Raw genomic sequence first — 22,208 nt, forward strand, 5'->3', positions numbered from 1 at the left:
AAATAGCTAAAATATAGTAAATATATTTTTTTAAATATTCAAATAACTGGTTCCTGGTAAATTAAGAGATTTCCAGATCTTGCAAAATAGCCTGATCTGGCCAGGAAATAGCTAATTTGGCAACACTGATTATGACATTACACGGTGCGGTATTTTGGTGCACTTGCTAGTCCCTTCTCCCGCTTTGGTCACACTCAACTAGAAACGGAATGGAGCAATGGAGTCCAACTTATTTTTAGTTTTTCTATTGTCGTTTTCGCTGTGCTGTAATGCAAGAGGTATGTTTCCAATCGTGTAAATCGCTTAATGAAAGCTTATAGCGACGTCTGCAACATAGAAAACCCGAGTGTAACGGGTCCTGGAGGCCAACAAACTGATTGAAAAGTGTGTCGTTTGTGCGTTCGGACGGCCCTGATTTGTTTTCATATGCTGCGGTTCTGGCCAATTGTGCTGCGTATTAGCCATGCTCGGGCTTGTAGTGCAATTACCGGATGCTTATTGGGTTAAAATCCCCACAGAATGCATTATATAAACTGATTCGAATGCTGTCGTGGGCGTACGCAGCATAAGTGCATTTTCTCAATGATTGGCCCACCCACACAGGCGCACTCCAGAGTTCCGTGTGTATACAGAACTCGGTGCGGCGAGTGTGTGTGTGCTTCTGTTGCGCGTGCATGTGTGCTGTATGCATGAGTCTGATGTGCGTTTGTTTTTTTTTCAGCGGAAATCAGTGATCGGTTGCTGGAAGAGAGTCAGGACATAGACATGGAGCCGTCCGCCCACCTCAACGCCAAGGAACTGCCGGCGGTGCCACAGAACTCCGTGCAGACGCATCCCAGGTGATTAGATATTTACTTTTTGCTGTGGTTTTCGGTTTACCCTTCCTGCCTTTGGGCAAAAATCACTGTATTTGCTAATATCATTTAACCGCCCCCTTTTACACGCTGCTAATCCTTGATTAGAAGACACATTAAAAGCAAGCGCCGCATGAAAAGAAGGTAACACATTCGTGCTTGGTTTTCCTCATCATTTCGGTCCATTTCCTGCTCCAATCACTCTATTATACAACCCACTAACACCTCTCTTTTTCAACAGATACAAATGCTACTCCTGCGAGCCGCCTTGCCATGATCCCTTAGAGTCTTCCCACACCTGCCAGAACGCCATTCAGGTGAGTTTTAATCCTGGTCCAAGCAAAAATCTGAGACTAAACTCTCTGCTTATCAAAACAGTGCTGGAAATCCCGCACCCGCGATGCCGATGGCCATGAAAAGGTTTCACGCGGGTGCACAACCTCGTTCGAACAGCTGCCGCTGTGCCGGCAGAGCTCACCAAACAAGCTCAATGGTCCCAGCAAACGGAATACGGACAACTACTACAGCCTGGTCTGCTGCAATGGCGATTACTGCAACAGCGGTGACTTTCCCGATCTGGCGCCCTTCGCCAGTGTCACAGTCACGGCGGACACCAGTAGGATTGGCAAGATGTCCTTGGCTATTCTGGGTCCCTTTCTGATTATTACTCTGCTGGGCGTAGTGGCCATCTTCTTCATACGGCGTAGCCATCGTAAGCGTCTACATGCCTCGCGCACCAAAGAGGATCCGGAATCGTATCTGGTTAACGACGAGCTGCTGCGCGCCACTAGTGCCGGCGACAGCACTCTGAGGGAGTATTTGCAGCACTCTGTGACCTCCGGATCGGGCAGCGGACTACCACTGCTTGTACAGCGTACGCTTGCCAAGCAGGTCACTCTGATCGAGTGTATTGGGCGAGGCAAGTACGGCGAGGTATGGCGCGGTCACTGGCATGGCGAGAGCATAGCCGTCAAGATATTCTTCAGTCGCGACGAGGAGTCTTGGAAGCGAGAGACGGAAATCTACAGGTGAGAGCCATTTGTTATTACTTTTAGCTTTGTGAATCAATAATTTATATCGAATTTTTTCAGCACCGTCTTGCTCCGTCATGAAAACATTCTCGGCTTCATCGGCTCCGACATGACGTCGCGCAACTCGTGCACACAACTCTGGCTGATGACGCACTATTACCCGCTGGGTTCCCTCTTCGATCACCTCAACCGTAATGCTTTGAGCCGCAACGACATGGTTTGGATTTGTCTATCGATATCTAATGGATTGGTGCACCTGCACACGGAGATATTTGGCAAGCAAGGAAAGCCAGCAATGGCGCATCGGGATCTAAAGTCAAAGAACATTTTGGTCACTTCGAATGGAACCTGCGTGATAGCCGATTTTGGTCTGGCTGTCACCCACTCGCATGAGACAGGACTATTGGACCTGGGCAACAACCCCAAGGTGGGCACCAAACGCTACATGGCACCCGAAGTTTTGGATGAGAGGTAAGCTCTTAAAGTTATGAATACACTGAGGAAATTGTCTTCAACAATGTGGTTTCTCGGAGCAGCATTGATCTGGAGTGCTTTGAGGCGCTGCGACGAACTGATATCTACGCTTTTGGACTGGTTCTGTGGGAGGTTTGTCGTCGTACGATTGCGTGCGGAATTGCTGAGGAGTACAAGGTGCCATTCTCTGATGTGGTGCCAATGGATCCCAGCTTTGAGGATATGCGCAAAGTTGTCTGCACCGACAACTACAGGCCCTCTATACCCAATCGTTGGAGCTCAGACTCGGTAAGTCCTCGAAACAGTGTCTCAAAGTTCCGAACCTAATTGGTATTATCACGTCTCGCTTGCAGTTGCTTGCTGGCATGTCCAAGTTAATGAAAGAGTGCTGGCACCAGAATCCCAATGTGCGTCTGCCGGCGCTGCGTATCAAAAAGACTATACATAAGCTAGCCTCCGCAGATGAAAAGGTGCGCTTGGACTTTGACGAGGTCTGCGTTTAGCGGTTGTACTCGAGCCCTAAAGTTATAAGGTAGCATTAGCTAGATGTAAGATTCATTCATAGACGTTTTCGCATTGCATTTTCACGCACTATTAGTTCGTACGTGTATTATTAAGAGTTAAGCCCAGACCCACACGGGTTGCCAAGGACAAGACCCTTGAGAACATATTTACTTTATGTTTGAATCGCCTTTTTGCCTAACTTGGGTGCCTTCAACGTTGCCTTAAGTTTAAATAAGTGACTTCATCTACTCTAATACATATTCTTGGGATATCATCCTGTACATTTGCGAGACATGTTCATTTTCATTTACTTTTCATTTCACCTGTTCATCGTTCATCAAGTGCCATTTGCAATTGAGAATTGTAAGACGCGTTAACTGTAAGCTCACTCTTTGAACTCGACACTGAATTCTTGACTCTTGAACTTGAGCCTGTCCAAGCTATGATAGAAGCATAAGCCACACAACCAACCACTAACTGGTTAAGCCTTAAGCACTTGGTTCCACACGCATAGAAGCATACACACACCTACTTGTATATTGTACAAAATGCAAGCTATTTAAGTTTTTTATAGTCTAAGCGAGAAATAAAGTACACGAGTAAGCATTAAGGATTGGGAAGTCACGTTTATTCATCATTTTCCGGCCTCAGCAGGCGGAAGCTCTCGTCGTTCTCCTCGTCCAGAAAGAGCAGCCGGAAGATGTCGTTAAAGAAGTCGGGATAGTAGTCGCAGGCCCTCTTGCAGTCTGGCGTCCAGTTGATCTCCAGTAGTTGAGGCCGCATCACCCTCTCCTCATCATCAGTCCAACGGAGCATGATGTCGGCGGCGTACAAAGCTCGTGATTGGGCACAAGGAGCAAGTCCGCAAGGCGGATCTGCTTGGCTGGCGCACTGCAGCACATCGTAAAGCATGCTGCAGATTTGCTGCTCCAGGACAGACCAATCGTTATCCGGGTACTGTTCTCTCCAGAGTGTCACAAAGTCCTCGCACTTGACGTGGTGGAGTTGAGCCTCCTCCTGGTAGTTCATCACCGTGTAGTGTTTTTCGTAGTCGTCAAAGTTGTCCAACGAGAACGGATGGTTGGCAAAGCGCAGAAAGAACTTACGATGCACATATGCCTTCAAGGGTTTGACACTCTTAAGGAGGATTACGTAGCGAATGTCGAACTTGACGCGTCCTTCCAACTCCTCGCGTCGGAACAGTACCGGTCGCTCGATGTATTTCTGAGCAATCTTTGGTCCAGTGGCCGGCAGACGCACAATCTGCCGGATGTTGTCGGTGATGTAGGTGTCGAGGCCGCGAGCCAGGTTCCAGGGTTTGATGATCCAATGGTTGTCGAGGCCCTTAGCCGCTCTCGTCTGATAGTAAGCGGCGAACTCCCTTAGCTCCGTGGACAGATTGTAGGTGGTGGGCAGCCAGTCGGGATACGTGTCCAGCGTAAGCCCGTTGTGGTGCTCTTTAGCCGCCCGACGTCCCACAATGCTGAGCAGATCCTTGATGGTGATAACATACTCGAATGGGAACTGGTTGATAAATTTTCCAGGCGACTGGTCGGCCAACTCCTCGAAGGTCTTGAAGTGGCGCGTGAGCCATAGGACGTCAGCCTCCTGTTCGTCGCTTACAAGAAGGAACTCTGGAGATGTAAGGTGCTGCCGTACCACCTCGTACTCCGCGTAGACCTTCAATGGATCGCAGCGTGACCGTGATGGCAGTGGTTCCGTGTTCTCTTTGGGATACGTTTCGGCGATGTGCCCGCTGGTGAAGTAATCCGCTCGCGGCTCCACCTGCAGGAAGCTCTCGCCCGTGAGGTCGACATCGCGCCATGGCAAGAGCAGGGCAGCCCGCTGCGGCGCCTCCTTGGCAACGTACTCCACTACATCGCGTGTCACCTGTTCGCCCACCTCACAATCATGGATTGGAAATAACACGCTATACGTGGTCTGGGTGTTCAGGTAGAGCAGTGGCACCAGGCGAAAGTTCGGATCATCGGAGTGATTTACAGCCGAGCCGACCTCGTCCATCACATACCAGATGGGCTGGCGTTCCTCATCCGAGAGACCTGCGCTTCCAATGGAGTAGGCGTGGCAGTACTTCCACAGGCGACGCAGGATCTTGTCGATGCGGTCCTCCAGCTCCAGATCCACGCCCGTGATGGCCGACAGGCGATCCGCCAGGTGCGGGTACTGTTGCAACTGCTGCCGCGCACTGTTCAGCCGGAAAGTCCAGGCATGGTCTACTAGGTAGATGGCCTGTGGATCACTTGCCCTGATACCTTGATTCCTGGCTACACCCAAGGCGAACACGGGATTAGGGCTGTCATCATTCTCTGCCGGATTCTGCTCCTCGTCCTCATCATAGTCGATTAACATCAGCTGCAGTGCTTCTCCAGCATCGAAGGTATCAGCAGCCAGCTTGCGGTAAAGCGCCGGCCAGAAGTGCATCGGAATCGAGGACGATTCCAACTGGGGCTTGTGCAGCGCCACAAATTCGTTGTACTTATTTATGCCGTCCATGGGGCCGAGTGTGGAGACAAAAAACGTTGTTGGAGCAGGTCCAGGCTAGAGTGACCGTGTGCGAGGTCCAGTGTTGCGAAGCTCTGCTTCTTCTTCCCGACCTGCGAGGGTGATTCTATGAATGGAACCGGCTGTGAAGTGCATTTTAGTATATAATACTCTACATGTTATTACTAATTAATAATAATAAGGATTACAACGAACACTGGCACGTTACCCAGCACTGACGGCGCACAGCTGACCAGCTGATTGTGTGACCGCACACCCGCACTCTCTGGCTTTCGGTTTGTTATTGTTATTGCACTTGTGTTAGTGCCCCCACCACTATTAGCAACAACAAATACTATTTCACCATTAGAATAGATAACATGTAATTGCGATTGTGCGGCGACCAAACCCAAGTAAAGCAAAGCAAATCCCCCGCACAGCAGCGGAGCACTGGCAGAAGTTCAAAGTCATCACAACTCGACAGTAGTGTAGCTGGTACAAATTAGATTTAACTTTCGTGTCGACATTTATGAAACTCTCGGCCGTCACAGTGGACGCACGGTTCGCGCAAATGGTGTCGGGTCGTCGATAGAACCATAGCATTCCGCCAATCCTGCAGAAGTCATTCACAAATTTTAAGTTTTAAAGTGAGAGCCGATCATCCGCCTTCGATCCGATTCGAGAGCGCAAGATGAGCGAGACGCTGGCGTTGGCGAGCGGCGGCGTGAGCGATCTGCCGCCCACGTCTGCATCCACTACCTCCCTGCCGCTGCCCGTAGTTGAGCAGGGACCGCGCGTGGGTATGGACCTAGAGGTAAGGAGCATAAGCTGGAGGCGGGGGCAGTGGCAGTGGAAGGGTCGGACTAGTAGGCGACCCAGTTGGTTAAATACCGATCAAATTCCGTCCGAAAATTGTTGCTCTTTCGCAAAATAAACTGCGCAGTAAACTCGCACTCGCTGGTTGAGTAATATTCGCCCTCCGCCTGGGCCACCAGCAGCCAGGTGCTTGAGATGCCAGAGAGGTCCGAGATGCCCAATGATCACACAACCTTCAATCACTTTCGCGTTCCTAATCAACTGACGTCTGACTGGCTTTCTTTTTCTTTCGCTTGCAGGATCCTAGGAACAACGGATTCTTTCTCTGGAAATGGTTGTGTAACTGGACATCCAGCTCCCCAACAATGCTACGCGCTGTGGAGAAGAAGATACTGTCGTACGTGAAGCTTCCCTACCGGGGCTTCTTCGTGGATATTGGCCCAGCAGTGGGCGAGGCGGACAAGATATGGACGATCAGCATGAACACCGAGTCCAAGGAGGTGCCCCTGGTGCTGCTTCATGGACTCGGAGCCGGTATTGCCCTATGGGTGATGAACTTAGACGCGTTTGCCAAGGGCAGGCCCGTTTACGCCATGGACATCCTGGGATTCGGACGCAGCTCGCGGCCACAGTTTGCCAAGGATGCACTCGTGTGCGAGAAGCAGTTCGTCAAGTCGGTTGAAGAGTGGCGCCGCGAAATGAACATCAGTGACATGATCCTGCTGGGCCACTCGATGGGCGGGTTCATTGCCTCCAGCTACGCCCTTAGCTACCCGGAGCGGGTGAAACATCTTATCCTGGCCGATCCGTGGGGCTTCCCCGAGAAGCCCTCGGAGGCTGCGATCAACGGCAAGCAAATACCGCTCTGGGTGCGGGCCATAGCTAGGGTACTGACCCCTCTTAATCCGCTGTGGGCCCTGCGCGCCGCCGGCCCCTTTGGCCAATGGGTGGTTCAAAAGACGCGACCGGATATCATGCGCAAGTTCCAGAGTACCATTGAAGAGGATATTAACCTGCTACCACAGTATATCCACCAGTGTAATGCCCAGCACCCGAGCGGCGAGTCCGCATTCCACTCGATGATGCAGTCCTTTGGCTGGGCAAAGAACCCCATGATCCACCGCATCAAGGACGTGCGCAGCGACATACCCATTACATTCATCTACGGCTCCCGCTCCTGGATCGACTCCTCCTCTGGCGAGAAGATTAAGTCGCAGCGCGGCAGCAACATGGTGGACATAAAGATAGTGACGGGCGCCGGCCACCACGTGTACGCCGACAAGCCAGACGTATTCAATCGCTATGTGAACGAGACCTGTGATATCTACAAGATGGCTGGCGGCAAGCTGGTTACGCCCCTACAGCTCATCCGCGAATCCACGGAGTCCGACGAGGAGCGCGAGCCCAACCTGAAAACAGCTAAGACGGTGGAGGTTCAACCGGAGGTTCAGACGGTGTCCACAACCGTAGGCGATTCCGACACATCCGCGGCGCAGGTCGACGAATTGGCGACCAATGTCAAACCGAAGTGAGAGCAGGGGAGCTGAGAGCCTGAATCGGGACCCCAATAGCCTGTATCTTTTAGCTTAGTGTCTTTGCCTAGTATTAAATGGTCATTATATCCTCTCAGCCGCTTTTTTTAACCTTAGAATAAAGTCGAACTTGGCTGAAACTGCAACTAACCCAATAAATGGCACATTCTTATTTATGTTCATTGAGACTTCGAGTTAAACAAACTGCGCATGGATTAAAGATTAAATAAACATATACATATATATTTGTTACCAAAGCGATATGAGTATGGATTTCAATGAGTAAACTTTGGAATGTACCTTTAATATTGCCTCTTAAAGACTATATATTATTTTAAGCCCTTTGTGTATTAAAATTTGAGTTGCTCAGTTCCAAGTTCAGACGTATTTTATGGATTGTTCTGGCAACTAAGTTTAGTTAATCGTCGTTCGCTTTTGCTGATTCACTTGAAGTACAAAGGTTACTCCGCGGACAGAGTCAGCGCGTTCGGAGGTCCACCCGCGCCGGAAAGCTCTCTACGAATGCCTCTGGTGGGTGGGTGCATGCGTCAGAGTTGACATCGATCCGGAAGAGCCCACACGCGTCAGTTGTTTTCTCGCTTTTCATAGGATTGTATTGGGTCTAAGGCTATCGCAGGGCAGTAGCGCCTAACTGATAGGCAGGGTACAAACAATGGAAATATGTAGGTGAAACCCAGGACGGGTTCAGCTCAACTTTGGAGGCTAATATATTATGCCTATAGTTCGCGTTTTCCTCTACTTATAAATTTATATACTTTGTTTTATCTCAACAATATAAATCTTACATGGGAAGGTTGATGTTTAACTCTATTCAGCCATAAAATTATCTATAGAATATATAGAAAAACTGTTCAATTAAAGCAAATACGAAATTTGTAGAAGTGTAATTAAGTTGTGAACGCGGTCAGTCCCCCAGAGATTTGTTATCAACTGACTGCAAGCTCAAGCCTCGCACTGTTGAATGTTTCATTATATTTAAAACATATATTATACAAATTAATTGAGTGAAAAGGCACGAAAACAAGCCAGTAGATTCAGTTCTAGCCTCGACAATGGTCATGACAAATCACCATATATATATATACACAGACAGACCTTATCAAATCGCGGAGCAAGCGAAAAAAGAAACATTCAAATGATAAGTAAGCAAAAAACGGACACAAACAACTGGAAATTAAACAAAGAAATCGTTAAGTTAATACATATATTCCGTTGCTTCGGCGGAGAAAGTCCCAGAGGAACCAATAAAGATTACAAGTTAAAGTTTAAGTATAGACTTAGTGTCGTTGTTCGATTATTTCGCATCGGCGAAGCCCACACGATCGTTTCCCATGTCAAATTCGGTGTAGTATTTGCCAATGAACACATCGCCCAGGATCCAGAGGGGACCGTTTGGTGGGGGAATGTCCATGCCCATGAAGCCCGACAGGCAGATGGTCTTGCCCATCTGAGCCACGCGTAGAATGTAGTCCTTGCCCTCCAGCTCAAAGGTCTTGCCGCCCAGCACGAACTTGATCACCGGCAGGTTGGGGATCAGGTCGCATGACACAACGTACTGAAAGATAATAAAAATTCAAAACTTCGCTGCCATTTTCAAGAATTTAATTAATACCTGTCCACCGATGATGGGGGTGCCTCCGATTTTCTGGTTAATCGAGGTGGCCTCTGACAGCGGAGCAGCAATTAGCGAAGTGCCAGTGTCGGCAATCACCTGGCAACCACCTTTGCACAACTCCAGTTCACCCAAAGAGGCAGAGTCCATCTTGATCTGCCAGTAGCCCTTGCGGGTAACAGGCAGATAGGTGAAGTCACCGCTGTAATGTTTGGGATCGGAGCCGCCAAAGATTATCTCCCCGCCCTCGGGGCCGGCTGGGTCGCGGTTGAGGTAGAAGGAGAACACCGGCGATGAGATCAGACCCTGCTCGTACATAACGTAGAACGGCGGCTTCACTTGGTCCACAGAGATGGAGCTGTAACCTAAGCCCAGAATGCCATCAAACTTGGCCGCTACAAAAACCAGGCCAGGCTCGCTCAGCGCCTCGGCAAAGGTCTGTCCATTGATGTCCAGACCACCAATGGAGACCGTATCGGTAGACAGGTAGCCAGACAGGCTGCCCGAGCCGTAGTGGATTTCGAACGCAGTGCCGTTGGCGATGTACGTCTTAGACTTGCTGGCATCATACTTGTTGTGCATAAGGCAGGCGATGTTAGTCAGGTGACACTTCTTCGAGGGCACCCACAGGTTTGAGGAGCCGGTGTCGAACACCACCCGGAAGTTCTGCGGCGGCGTTCCAATCGATATAGGTCCGTAGTACTGGGCGTCCATGTAGTTGGACAGGGGCTCCGGTACGTCACCGCCGCCGCCATACTTGATGCGCAGTTGCTGCAGCTCTGTGCCCACATCGGCAAAGTGGCGGCGGGCGGTCTGAATCTTCTCCAGTGGCACTCGCAGCAGTCTGGGGCTCGACTCGGCCGTGGCCAGGGCCAGAATGCAGGCGGCGACCAGGAGCAGTGGAACCTTCTGCATTTCGGGATTGATATTACGGTAATAACTGCCGGGATAGACTCGTTGCACTTAATTAAATATTGCGGCGGACAATGATTCAGCAATAGTGTGCCCGGCGTATTTTTTGTTGATAATTTTCACTTACATGTAATGCGATACTTAGCCGATATTTTCAACCGGATAGGGATCGACTTGTACAGCTGTTTTTACGGTTTCAATGATCAAAGTGGACTGAAGAAATAATAATTAATTATTTAATCAAGTAGTTCCGTTAATAATTATAATTCTGAATTTGATTTCATGTTGAAAATATCGTACAAACAATTTGTTTTTGCTGAAAAGCGCGTTTTTCAGGTCATACTTTAAAAGAACAAAAGCAGCTGATAGAGTTGTCACCCTAAAAGAATGCACCGTATTTTGTCTAATTGGCGCGATTATTTCAAGATTGTGAGTTTACACAAATTACTGAATCGCAAATAGATAATTTACAGTCCCTCCAGATCTCAGCGCTGCGCACTATGAAGCGGACCCAAGCGGCGAAGGCAGGACCCTCCAAAAAGGTTGCTAAAAAGCAGGAGAAAAGCCCAAAGAAAGAATCAAATAGTGACCAGGATTCGAGCGGCTTCAGTGGTGATGAAGTAGCATCTACCTCGAAGGCTTCCCTGTCCAAGCCGGACTATCAGAATCTCGAGCAGTTCATCGACCACCTAGAACACCAGCGATCCGCGACAGCAGCCAACATCCAGGAGTTCCCATTCCGAAAGAAACGCGTGCGCGTGCTGTCCAAAAGCGCCGATGTGGAGGAATCCTGTCAAGGCGGCGTCGTCTACTGGATGTCGCGCGATGCCCGCGTGCAGGATAACTGGGCCCTGCTCTTCGCCCAGCGCTTGGCCCTGAAGCTAGAGCTGCCGCTGACGGTGGTGTTTTGTCTGGTGCCCAAGTTCCTCAATGCCACCATACGACACTACAAGTTTCTGATGGCTGGCCTGGAGGAGGTGGAGCAGCAGTGCCGCTCCTTGGACATACCCTTTCATCTGCTCCTAGGGCCTGCCGTACAGCGGTTGCCGGAATTCGTAAAATCACAAGACATGGGAGCTGTAGTCTGCGACTTTGCTCCACTGCGTCTGCCCCGACAGTGGGTCGAGGATGTGGGAAAGGCGCTGCCCAAGAGTGTGCCCCTGGTGCAAGTAGATGCCCATAATGTGGTGCCGCTGTGGGTGACCTCGGACAAGCAGGAATATGCTGCCCGCACCATTCGCAACAAGATTAACTTCAAGCTGGGAGAGTTTCTTACCGAATTTCCGGCCGTAGTCAAGCATCCCCACGGAACGGGCTGCCAGGGTGTGAAACCCGTGGACTGGCCAGCAGCTTATGCTACATTGCAGTGCGACACGGACGTTGGCGAGGTGGATTGGGCTAAGCCCGGCTACAAGGCCGCCTGCCAACAGCTCTACGAGTTTTGCAGCCGGCGCCTGCGGCACTTCAACGATAAGCGAAACGATCCCATGGCCGACGCTCTGTCCGGTCTCTCGCCGTGGCTGCACTTTGGCCATATCTCCGCCCAGCGCTGTGCCCTGGAGGTGCAGCGATTCCGGGGGCAGCACAAAGCCTCTGCCGATGCCTTTTGCGAGGAAGCTATTGTTCGCCGTGAGCTGGCGGATAACTTTTGCTATTACAACGAGCATTACGACAGCCTGAAAGGTCTTACAGCTTGGGCCTACCAAACGCTGGATGCCCATCGCAAGGATAAGAGGGATCCCTGCTACAGCCTCGAGGAACTAGAGAAGGTAGAGTGTAGACTAGCCATGTCCTCGTGCTGGTACTTATAAGATTTCCCTTTCTTTCCACAGTCCCTCACCTACGACGACCTCTGGAACTCGGCGCAATTGCAGCTGGTTCGCGAGGGCAAGATGCACGGCTTCCTGCGCATGTACTGGGCCAAAAAGATCCTCGAATGGAGCCCCACGCCGGAGCAGGCGCTTGAGTACGCCATTTTACTGAACGACAAGTACAGTCTGGACGGGCGCGATCCAAACGGCTATGTGGGTTGCATGTGGTCCATCGGCGGCGTCCACGATATGGGCTGGAAGGAGCGGGCCATCTTTGGCAAGATTCGGTACATGAACTACCAGGGCTGCCGACGAAAGTTCGATGTGAACGCCTTCGTCATGCGATATGGGGGCAAGGTGCACAAGAGGAAGGAATAAACTGTTGGGATTGTTGTCTTTGCCTTTGTTTTGAATGCAAGCCAAGAGCATTTTTGTATTTAACCAGAGTTCCATGAAGAGGCTTTAGAATATGACAAAATTACAGCTAACTGGACAGAACTCAGTCCTTCTCTGCGATCTTGGTGAGGTGCTCCTCGATTTCCCTTTCGTCCAGGATGCGGAATTTGGGATCTGTCTTGCTGACCACGCCGATCTCAATGCCGTTGGGCTTGAAGTCAATGGCCAGCACCGTGGACAAACAGGTAATGGCTAGCTGAATGGCTTTCTCCTCGGACAGGTTGTTCTTGTACTTCTTTTCTAGATAGCTGTTGGCCTCCAGTGACTTGGCGCCCACGGAGCAGGCGCGGAAGCCGCTGTAGTAGCCGGCCGGGTCGGTCTTGTAAACGCTGGGTCCGATCTCATCGTCATAGGCGATCAAAACCATGCTGCAGCCGAGCGGACGCATCTCGGCGTTCTGGGTGTACACCTGGTTGATGTCGGCGATGCGCTGGCAGAGCACATCCACGGGCATGTCGTAGCCGTACTTGTAGCGGAAATTGGCTGCCTCGTGCCTGGCCTTTTGCACCTGCGAGCGGGAATCGGCTAAAGAAAACACAAAGTAGAGGTACAATGTACAGCATTAGTGATCAAGTTCCTTAAGTTAGGTACCTACCTATGCGTCCAGTCATGGCGCAGCCAATGTCGCTGGTCACACGGAACAGATGAGTTACACTGTCCGGCACAATATTCTTCTCAGTCACCTTCTTCTGGGTGGCCACTACGGCACAGTCGCCGCTCTTCAGGGCCACCGTGGTCATGTTCTCCTGGCTAATGGCCTTGAAGGCATACTCTGCGATGGGATAGGGGTTAGTAGATGAAAGCCGATGTGGTGAATTCCCGGATACTCACCCACTTGGTAAAGGCGTCCCTCTGGCGAAAAGATCGTGATGTGTCTGTCAAAGCCGGCTGAACTTCCGCGAGACATTTTGGATGCGTGCTATGTATTTACTTGCTGTTATGGGAGGAATATACCGCTTAGACCACGAGAAACCCACCTTCAGGACCGCACTTACCGTTCAAAGAGTGACAATTTACAATTTATATACGGCTTGAAATGTCGCTTCAATCGAAAGTGCAAAATTCAGATTGTCATTCCCAATAGATTTGGGCCTAAAAATGCCGAAACGCAACGCGCCCTGGGATTTGTTTGAAGTTAATCGCTTATCGAATAGGTTAATCGAATAAGGAACCTAGCCAAAAAAAACACTACGGGTTTAAATGAATCGTTCACTTTAAAACAAAACACATTTAGATTTCATATCGATGACCATTAAAAATTGTGCCTATAAATCCAAGCAATCTAAGCAATCTAAAACTCTGTAACCACACTTTCTTTCCAGTCTATTAGCCGATATGTCCAGCGAGTTAGCCAAAATGGCATCACTATCGCTGTTTTCGGCAGTTATCGATTGCCTTTGAAGCTTTTGTAAGACCCGAGTTGGCAGCACAGTTGGACGAATACGGGAAGGTAAATAAATATTTAGCAATAACAGAAGAGTTTAAACATTTTGGGAGCCAAGTGCGTGGCGTGACGCCGGTTGAGAACATGCACGAGGATGACCTGAAGAGTCAACTGACCATTGCGCGGAACGAGATCAACAATCTGAGGTGCGTTTGAGACAGAATCCTAGGGTCCTCGGGGGCTGTTAAAGTTCAAGTTCGTTCTGATTTCGCCTTGACCATGGTGCAGGCAGCAAGTGCGCAATCTGCAACATGTGCAGCGCAAGGACATCGAAACGATAAACCGCCTGCTGCAAGACTTTCGCTGCGAGGGATGTGCGAGCAAGAACAAGGGCGTCAAGGACAAGGCCGCGGGTGAAAAGGAGACACAGGAGCAGCAGCGTGAACGGGCGCAGGAGCACGGACAAGGTCACAGCCAGGGTCAGGTGCGTTTGACCCTACACACACATACATCTCTCAACATCCAATCCTCCATCGCAGAGCAATTGTAACCCCGGCGGACTCGGCCACGGAGAGGATTTAGCACACTTTCGCCCAATCGGAGTGATACGGACGGCCTTCCCGGAGAAGCGAGCCGTCCCCAGGCAATCGATTGTGGGCAGCCGATTAAGGGGCATCATCCAGCTGAACGACGGCGTGTTCACCAATCCGGAGCACTCCTTAGAAGGACTGGGAGACTTCTCCCATCTGTGGCTTATCTATCACTTCCACCGAAACAACGCTCATCCCAAGGCAAAGGTGGCGCCGCCGCGTCTCGGTGGCGAGCGCGTGGGCGTGTTCTCCACTCGTTCCCCACACCGCCCGTGCCCAATTGGTTTATCTTTAGTTGAAATTGAGAAGATCGAGAATGCAACCATCAGTTTCTTTGGCACGGACATGGTGGATGGGACGCCAGTGCTGGACATAAAGCCCTACATTCCATACTACGATGCGCCATCCCTGAGCGTTGACTCAGGTACGTTCGCCGACCAGAAAGTCAGAAAGCACACTAAAGATATTGCTTGCCCCTTTGGATAGGTCGTACTTCAGCTGGACCGCATGAGAACAGTCTCGATTTTTACGACTCCCGGCAGGAGCCCGATGGCGAGGAGTCCGACTTGGAGCTGTATGGCGCCGCTGGTTTCTCGGGCAACTCTGGGGTCGGAGGGGATGCAGTGCTGCCGCCGCCAAGCGCTGTGCGTGTGCCCAACTGGGTGGTGGCCAGCCATCGGCTGAGCGTGACCTTCAACGAGCATGCCGAGGCCCAGCTGAAGGAGTTGCAGGTGGAGAAGCAGTGCATCGTGGACATATTGGAGGCGGATCCACGCTCCGTTTACTTACGCACAAAATACGGCTCGCAGATATTCACCTTCCAGCTAAGGGAGGTCACGGTGACGTGCAAATTCGACGACAAAGCCGCCTCAGTGACTGTGGTCCAGGTTCGGCGGAATGAGAATGTGCAGGTTACCGGCTTAGACGGCGATCCGCGCTCCGCTTAACTTACAGATAATTGCAATTGATATTTGTTCTTTGACAACTTGTGTTTAGCCTTTAAGTGTATAATGTTGAGGAGCTTTAACCTTTGGCGTTTCGATTCAGAACATTCTGAAATATACACATGTTTGAGGCTTGTTTCCCACGCAAAGTGAAGTTTATTTTTCTCATTTGGGGTTAACTTGACATTTAATTAAACACTGATAATTAATTTTATTAATTTTCTTTATTTACAGCAGCCGCACTATGGGTGATATGAGCTGGAACGAGTTTCTCAGTCAGGCCAAGCAGTTTCTGGACATTTCCCATCAGTTGGGCGATAGTTGGATGCTCCAAGAGAAGGTTCGTATGCTTCGCTGCTTTATATGTGGGATCTCCTTAATGTTTCTTACTTGCAGGACATGAATGAACCGAACACTTTCCTCAAGTTTAGTCAAAAGATAAAGAGTAAAAGTGGAGAGCTAATTAATGTGGATTATCATGTAGTCTACAGTGTCTCCTATCAAGTGCCCATGCTGTTTTTCCAGGCTCACAGATCGGGTAACTCAACTGGATTAAATATACGTACATATGTATATCCTAACAATTTCCTCCTTACAGATGGCAGTCTTCTAGATCTGGACGCAACCTGGCAATGCTTCATGCCGGACAGTAAGGCCAGTGAGCTATACCAGATACTGACCCAAATGAACCATCCCGTTCTCTTCAAGCCCTTCATGGCCCTGCATCCTTGTCGCACCGCCGAAGTTCTGAAGCAATTCGGCCAGCCGAGTAACAATCAGGTGCTCACCTTCATCAGCCTATACGGTCCCCAGGTGAAGTTGTATCTGCAGAATGCCTATGGCCTCAGCCCCTAGAGTACGTACACATAATTCGCATTTATTGGTGGTTGTTTTAAACACTGGTTATAGGAGAGTATACATTTGTGGATAATATGGCTTATGTTACAGTTTTACATTCAATTCGCTACCTTATGGTGGTTTTAATAGGCTATATGGCATCATCTTGGGGCCTGCCGCATCTCTTTAAGTACTTGGCACTAGTGAAGATCCGAATTGTACAATAGATACGGAAAAACTGTTATTGTATTTATTATATAGCGATTCCATAGTATTTGCTGAAGCTACACTTCAGTGTTTATTCTAATTGTAAACCGAAATGCTTGAGTAAACCTACGAAAGGAACCGAGCTTTGTACACAGATTATAATTCTTCTACTTATGCGATAAATATTGTTACTATTACTAAGCGGTATATAGTAGGCTCGAGTTCCACTCGCTCTCTCTTCGTTAATTTCAAGGGTAATATCATCTAGTAGTTACTGTTTCGATTATTTCATAGTATTAATAGTATATACTTTTAGACAGATATATATACTTAAGCCTAGTTGTACTGTACACAAGCCCGGCCTAAGTTGAGCCGCTTTGCTTTGCATTTTACTAATGTTAAGTGGTTCATTTATAATTAATGTTAACTGGCTACTGTGTGGCATCAGCGGCACCCCAAGCGCCAACACAAAGTCCTCCCAAGGACCTGTGGGCGAGAGGAATCGCATTGAAAATGTTTATTTGCAAAATAAAATAGATTTTTATGTAATAACTTGGCTGTCGGAATTGTAATCCCACTCAAGACACGTTCACGTACATTGATATAATATGCTTCCTATGGACAGGTGGATTTTAAAGTGCTAAAACGATTGGTTGTTGTGTGAGGAGTATCCATTATATAAGGGATAAGGATGGGAGGTAAACTCAATGGGGTCTAAAAAAAGGAACAATGTCTGCTCTAAACTATACAGTTCTATGGTTCTAAGTACTGAAAATAGTAGCAATTATTTTGATTCGGAATCTAATGTTTTATCTGAACTACTTAGCAAAGATGAGACTTTGATATATGAATTGTTCAAAATTGAAAAGTTTTAAAACTATCAGAAAACTCTTATTTAATTAATTTATCTCTGTTATCTGTATATCAAACAAAATTCCGAAATAATTGCAATGTTAAACATTCGGTTTATATAGAGACTTTCAATATCCATATCTTCCGACATCCCTAACATGTTCATGTTTTCAAAAGTATTTGGTTAGTTTTTGGAATTGTTATCAAAGGACTCTTACAAGTTATATATTATTATGATTATTTATATATAATTTAAATATATGCTTGGGATATACCATTCAACAAACCATATTATTTGGCATTACATTTTGCACTATTTCCTGCTTTTTAAGGTTTCAATTTACATTCGAACGAAAGAACCTTTGCCTATTTACTTAAAATGCAATTTGAATATATGGAGAACCGAATAAATCGATGTGGAATGTTTGTGTTCATAGTGAAAATTGCATTTGGTGGGTATTGTTGGGCCCTCCCTTTGATTATTCATTGGAATCGTGGCTATTTTGGTGTTGTATTTCCTAACAATGTACATATACTTGTTCCGACTATGAGTATTTTTTGTATTTGTGTAAGGACCTTAGTGGTATTTTACATACATACATACATATATGATTTTATGAAATATACAAATTTATAGTATTATTTAACATCCGATTCTTGTCATCTCCATATATGCACTCATATATATATAAAATTTCGTTTAAAGCTGCACCATTTAGTTGACATTTGCATATCAAGTTACATTTGATTTCTCTATATGTACAATATACATGGTAAAAAATAAGAATTAAAGTTGCTGTGGAGAGTGCTGCCCGAATGAAATCTCTGACAAGCTGACAAGGCTGCTCGGTGTCGGAAATTGTGATATGTTTTCGGGTATAGTTCTCTTCGATCCAAGCAGCACTCCCCACAGATGCCGTCCGGCTAGATGACGGAATAAATTACTTAGCCTAATGCATAAAATTCGCACTACAATGCTGCTTAGTTGTGGTTTCTTCTGGTTGTTTGTTTGTTTGGTTGTTGGTCTCATTTCAGTTGCATCATTGGACAATTTTCGCTATGTTATCGCTTTCTAAAGTGTTCTTAAAATATTCTGTGGCACGCGAGTAAATGTACACCTAAAGCTTCGCAAGGTTAACACTGAGTTGATCTCGTGGTGGCCAGTGGCCACGTACAGCCTGCTCCGCACTCGGATCCCATTGGAATGGAATGGACTAGACTGGGTTGTATATTTGGCTACACTAACACTAAATATAAAGCTCTGTAACTCACTCGACATACATATACAAATACGCACATCGGAGGGAAGCCTTAACCTAGGGTAAACGAATTCGATGCAATCGATGCGGCTGGACTAGGGCTAAAGCTATTGGTGCTAGGCTATGTTATGGACGGTGGTGCTCCTAGTGACGATCCGAAAGTCATCGTCCAGCTCATCGGCGGACTCGGGCGGCGGGCGGCCCATGAAGTCGCTCGATGCGCTGCGCCTGAATCAGCTGCACAGCAGGTTGAAGAACCCACGTCCCTTCTCCGATCGCGGTGCCATCAGCATGGGCACCTGGTTTTTGTGGGTCACCTTGATCTGTAGAGGATTAATATGGATATATAATATAGAAAATTCGATGTATGTACAGATCTCACCGTGCACGGCATCTGCATCCAGGGCTCGCCGTCGATTTGCATGGGAAACGTCTTCTTTGTCTTGATGATCACTTCGCTGCACTGGGCCAGCCGGCGTCCGGAGGCACGCAGTCCGGTTCTCACCTGACCCATGTGCAGGCAGTTCTCCAGACCAATCACCTCGATCAGGCGGTCGCCAATATCTGAAAAAAATCAACCCAAGCTCAGTAAAAACAATCAAATAACAATACACCATTGCAGTTAGCAATAGAAATATGGGTTCGAATGTACAATGTATCATAAAATTGACGTATAAAAATATGGATAAAGATACCTGCTCTAAGATTGGCTTTAAAATTTCAGTCACTTTAAGATTTTAAAACTTTAAATGGAGTATGCAGATTTGTTAACCTGATAACAAAGAACACAGTAAAGTTTTCCGATTTAAAATTAATGCATTTTTGACTTAGTAATGAATTTTTTAAACTTTGATTTGTAGAAAAAACTATCATAAAATTGTGATAAATATTGTCTCAAAAATGGTATTTTACTTTCAGTCAGAAGCCTGTAACGCAGTGAAGGAGACATTTCCGACCCCATAAATCATATATATTTGTGATCAGCATTAACAGGCGAGTCCATCGAGCCGTGTCTGAACGAAAAATACAATTTTCAAAATTTGTCGAAAATTTGAAATTTTTATAAGGGGTTACATCATTTAAATTTGCAAAATTCGACAAAAAATTGAATTTTCTAAATCTTAAAACCAAGTATGCAGACTTGTTAGGGCCGTAAAAACTAACACAGAAAAGCTTTTCGAATTGAAATTAATGAATTTTTGGCTTAGTTATGCGTTTTTTAGTTTTTGATTTGTAGAAAAAATGTCATCTAAAAATATAGATAAATATTGGCTGACAGAATGGTAATAAAATTTCAGTCACTTAAGTTTTTTAAAATAAAAAGTGAGTATGCAGATTTGTTAACCTGCTAACAAAGAACACAGTAAAGCTTTCCGATTTAAAATTAATGCATTTTTGGCTGAGTTATGAAGTTTTTAAATATTGATTTTTTGTAAAAAAATATCGTATAAATATATGAATAAAGATATCTGCTCGAAGAATGGCATTATGATTTCAGTCATTTTAAGATTTTAAAACTTTAAATGGAGTATGCAGATTTGTTAACCTGATAACAAAGAACACAGTTAAGCTTTCCGATCTAAAATTAATGCATTTTTGACTTAGTAATGAATTTTTTAAACTTTGATTTGTAGAAAAAACTATCATAAAATTGTGATAAATATTGTCTCAAAAATGGTATTTTACTTTCAGTCAGAAGCCAGTAACGCAGTGAAGGAGACATTTCCGACCCCATAAATCATATATATTTGTGATCAGCATTAACAGGCGAGTCCATCGAGCCGTGTCTGAACGAAAAATACAATTTTCAAAATTTGTCGAAAATTTGAAATTTTTATAAGGGGTTACATCATTAAAATTTGCAAAATTCGACAAAAAATTGAATTTTCTAAATCTTAAAACCAAATATGCAGACTTGTTAGCGCCGTAAAAACTAACACAGAAAAGCTTTCCGAATTGAAATTAATGAACTTTTGGCTTAGTTATGCGTTTTTTAGTTTTTGATTTGTAGAAAAAATGTCATCTAAAAATATAGATAAATATTGGCTGACAGAATGGTAATAAAATTTCAGTCACTTAAGTTTTTTAAAATAAAAAGTAAGTATGCAGATTTGTTAACCTGCTAACAAAGAACACAGTAAAGCTTTCCGATTTAAAATTAATGCATTTTTGGCTGAGTTATGAAGTTTTTAAATATTGATTTTTTGTAAAAAAATATCGTATAAATATATGAATAAAGATATCTGCTCGAAGAATGGCATTATGATTTCAGTCATTTTAAGATTTTAAAACTTTAAATGGAGTATGCAGATTTGTTAACCTGATAACAAAGAACACAGTTAAGCTTTCCGATCTAAAATTAATGCATTTTTGACTTAGTAATGAATTTTTTAAACTTTGATTTGTAGAAAAAACTATCATAAAATTGTGATAAATATTGTCTCAAAAATGGTATTTTACTTTCAGTCAGAAGCCTGTAACGCAGTGAAGGAGACATTTCCGACCCCATAAATCATATATGTATATTTGTGATCAGCATTAACAGGCGAGTCCATCGAGCCGTGTCTGAACGAAAAATACAATTTTCAAAATTTGTCGAAAATTTGAAATTTTTATAAGGGGTTACATCATTAAAATTTGCAAAATTCGACAAAAAATTGAATTTTCTAAATCTTAATACCAAGTATGCAGACTTGTTAGCGCCGTAAAAACTAACACAGAAAAGCTTTTCGAATTGAAATTAATGAATTTTTGGCTTAGTTATGCGTTTTTTAGTTTTTGATTTGTAGAAAAAATGTCATCTAAAAATATAGATAAATATTGGCTGACAGAATGGTAATAAAATTTCAGTCACTTAAGTTTTTTCAAATAAAAATTGAGTATGCAGATTTGTTAACCTGCTAACAAAGAACACAGTAAAGCTTTCCGATTTAAAATTTATGCATTTTTGGCTGAGTTATGAAGTTTTTAAATATTGATTTGTTGTGAAAAAAGATCGTAAAAAATATATGAATAAAGATATCTGCTCGAAGAATGGCATTATGATATTAGTCATTTTAAGATTTTAAAACTTTAAATGGAGTATGCAGATTTGTTAACCTGATAACAAAGAACACAGTTAAGCTTTCCGATCTAAAATTAATGCATTTTTGACTTAGTAATGAATTTTTTAAACTTTGATTTGTAGAAAAAACTATCATAAAATTGTGATAAATATTGTCTCAAAAATTGTATTTTACTTTCAGTCAGAAGCCTGTAACGCAGTGAAGGAGACATTTCCGACCCCATAAATCATATATATTTGTGATCAGCATTAACAGGCGAGTCCATCGAGCCGTGTCTGAACGAAAAATACAATTTTCAAAATTTGTCGAAAATTTGAAATTTTTATAAGGGGTTACATCATTAAAATTTGCAAAATTCGACAAAAAATTGAATTTTCTAAATCTTAAAACCAAATATGCAGACTTGTTAGCGCCGTAAAAACTAACACAGAAAAGCTTTCCGAATTGAAATTAATGAACTTTTGGCTTAGTTATGCGTTTTTTAGTTTTTGATTTGTAGAAAAAATGTCATCTAAAAATATAGATAAATATTGGCTGACAGAATG

General features: G+C 45.6%; 9 protein-coding genes across 17 annotated transcripts in view; 5 read left to right on the plus strand and 4 right to left on the minus strand.

Moving 5' to 3' along the window:
- The first annotated feature begins 110 nt into the window (after positions 1 to 110).
- Positions 111 to 3,473, plus strand: sax (type I BMP receptor saxophone). Of its 2 annotated transcripts, XM_086827946.1 has the most exons (8): positions 118 to 278; positions 722 to 839; positions 963 to 998; positions 1,096 to 1,171; positions 1,233 to 1,882; positions 1,946 to 2,356; positions 2,422 to 2,647; positions 2,713 to 3,473. In XM_086827946.1, the coding sequence occupies exons 1-8, from the start codon at positions 218 to 220 to the stop codon at positions 2,860 to 2,862; spliced, it is 1,728 nt and encodes a 575-aa protein (XP_086684072.1). In that variant the 5' UTR covers positions 118 to 217; the 3' UTR covers positions 2,863 to 3,473. The 2 variants fall into 2 exon arrangements, with proteins under 2 accessions (XP_020818122.1, XP_086684072.1); XM_020962463.2 differs by lacking the exon at positions 963 to 998 and having other exon boundaries at positions 111 to 278.
- On the minus strand, positions 3,470 to 5,607 carry TTLL12 (Tubulin tyrosine ligase-like 12). Its single transcript, XM_020962462.2, has 2 exons — positions 5,582 to 5,607; positions 3,470 to 5,508 (listed from the first exon to the last, which is right to left on the minus strand). The coding sequence occupies exon 2, from the start codon at positions 5,375 to 5,377 to the stop codon at positions 3,491 to 3,493; it is 1,887 nt and encodes a 628-aa protein (XP_020818121.2). The 5' UTR covers positions 5,378 to 5,508; positions 5,582 to 5,607; the 3' UTR covers positions 3,470 to 3,490.
- Positions 5,606 to 7,970, plus strand: puml (pummelig). 4 transcript variants are annotated; one of them, XM_020962465.2, is made up of 2 exons: positions 5,606 to 6,179; positions 6,481 to 7,970. In XM_020962465.2, exons 1-2 carry the CDS (start codon positions 6,057 to 6,059, stop codon positions 7,711 to 7,713), a joined length of 1,356 nt encoding a protein of 451 aa, XP_020818124.1. In that variant the 5' UTR covers positions 5,606 to 6,056; the 3' UTR covers positions 7,714 to 7,970. The 4 variants fall into 4 exon arrangements, with proteins under 4 accessions (XP_020818124.1, XP_020818126.1, XP_086684074.1 ...); XM_020962467.2 differs by having other exon boundaries at positions 5,629 to 5,860; XM_086827948.1 differs by having other exon boundaries at positions 5,645 to 5,778.
- A 954-nt stretch (positions 7,971 to 8,924) lies between these two features.
- Positions 8,925 to 10,345, minus strand: cathD (cathepsin D). Its single transcript, XM_020962470.2, has 2 exons — positions 9,347 to 10,345; positions 8,925 to 9,289 (listed from the first exon to the last, which is right to left on the minus strand). Exons 1-2 carry the CDS (start codon positions 10,259 to 10,261, stop codon positions 9,029 to 9,031), a joined length of 1,176 nt encoding a protein of 391 aa, XP_020818129.2. The 5' UTR covers positions 10,262 to 10,345; the 3' UTR covers positions 8,925 to 9,028.
- On the plus strand, positions 10,299 to 12,487 carry LOC110191581 (deoxyribodipyrimidine photo-lyase photorepair). The gene is made up of 3 exons (XM_020962464.2): positions 10,299 to 10,687; positions 10,741 to 12,027; positions 12,091 to 12,487. The coding sequence occupies exons 1-3, from the start codon at positions 10,646 to 10,648 to the stop codon at positions 12,445 to 12,447; spliced, it is 1,686 nt and encodes a 561-aa protein (XP_020818123.2). The 5' UTR covers positions 10,299 to 10,645; the 3' UTR covers positions 12,448 to 12,487.
- Positions 12,458 to 13,822, minus strand: Prosalpha1R (Proteasome alpha1 subunit-related). Its single transcript, XM_020962471.2, has 4 exons — positions 13,521 to 13,822; positions 13,357 to 13,459; positions 13,121 to 13,297; positions 12,458 to 13,050 (listed from the first exon to the last, which is right to left on the minus strand). Exons 2-4 carry the CDS (start codon positions 13,430 to 13,432, stop codon positions 12,569 to 12,571), a joined length of 735 nt encoding a protein of 244 aa, XP_020818130.1. The 5' UTR covers positions 13,433 to 13,459; positions 13,521 to 13,822; the 3' UTR covers positions 12,458 to 12,568.
- A 25-nt stretch (positions 13,823 to 13,847) lies between these two features.
- On the plus strand, positions 13,848 to 15,592 carry LOC110191584 (uncharacterized). The gene is made up of 4 exons (XM_020962469.2): positions 13,848 to 14,115; positions 14,198 to 14,393; positions 14,449 to 14,923; positions 14,986 to 15,592. Exons 1-4 carry the CDS (start codon positions 14,054 to 14,056, stop codon positions 15,444 to 15,446), a joined length of 1,194 nt encoding a protein of 397 aa, XP_020818128.2. The 5' UTR covers positions 13,848 to 14,053; the 3' UTR covers positions 15,447 to 15,592.
- Atg10 (Autophagy-related 10) lies at positions 13,907 to 17,036 on the plus strand. Its single transcript, XM_086827949.1, has 5 exons — positions 13,907 to 13,975; positions 15,678 to 15,783; positions 15,840 to 15,981; positions 16,042 to 16,299; positions 16,392 to 17,036. The coding sequence occupies exons 2-4, from the start codon at positions 15,688 to 15,690 to the stop codon at positions 16,296 to 16,298; spliced, it is 495 nt and encodes a 164-aa protein (XP_086684075.1). The 5' UTR covers positions 13,907 to 13,975; positions 15,678 to 15,687; the 3' UTR covers position 16,299; positions 16,392 to 17,036.
- Positions 16,301 to 22,208, minus strand: part of Dgk (diacyl glycerol kinase 1) — a 103,852-nt gene continuing 97,944 nt past the window's right edge. For all 5 annotated transcript variants that reach the window (XM_086827943.1, XM_086827941.1, XM_086827940.1 and 2 more), the window contains 2 exons: positions 18,981 to 19,162; positions 16,301 to 18,921 (listed from right to left, as the gene is read on the minus strand). In XM_086827943.1, the coding sequence (XP_086684069.1) occupies positions 18,832 to 18,921; positions 18,981 to 19,162 (272 nt within the window). In that variant the 3' untranslated portion in view covers positions 16,301 to 18,831. The remainder of the gene's footprint in view (positions 18,922 to 18,980; positions 19,163 to 22,208) is intronic.

The sequence above is a fragment of the Drosophila serrata genome, unplaced genomic scaffold (assembly GCF_035046125.1).
Source record: "Drosophila serrata isolate PLE 108 unplaced genomic scaffold, ASM3504612v1 contig_184, whole genome shotgun sequence".
Lineage (NCBI taxonomy): Eukaryota > Metazoa > Arthropoda > Insecta > Diptera > Drosophilidae > Drosophila > Drosophila serrata.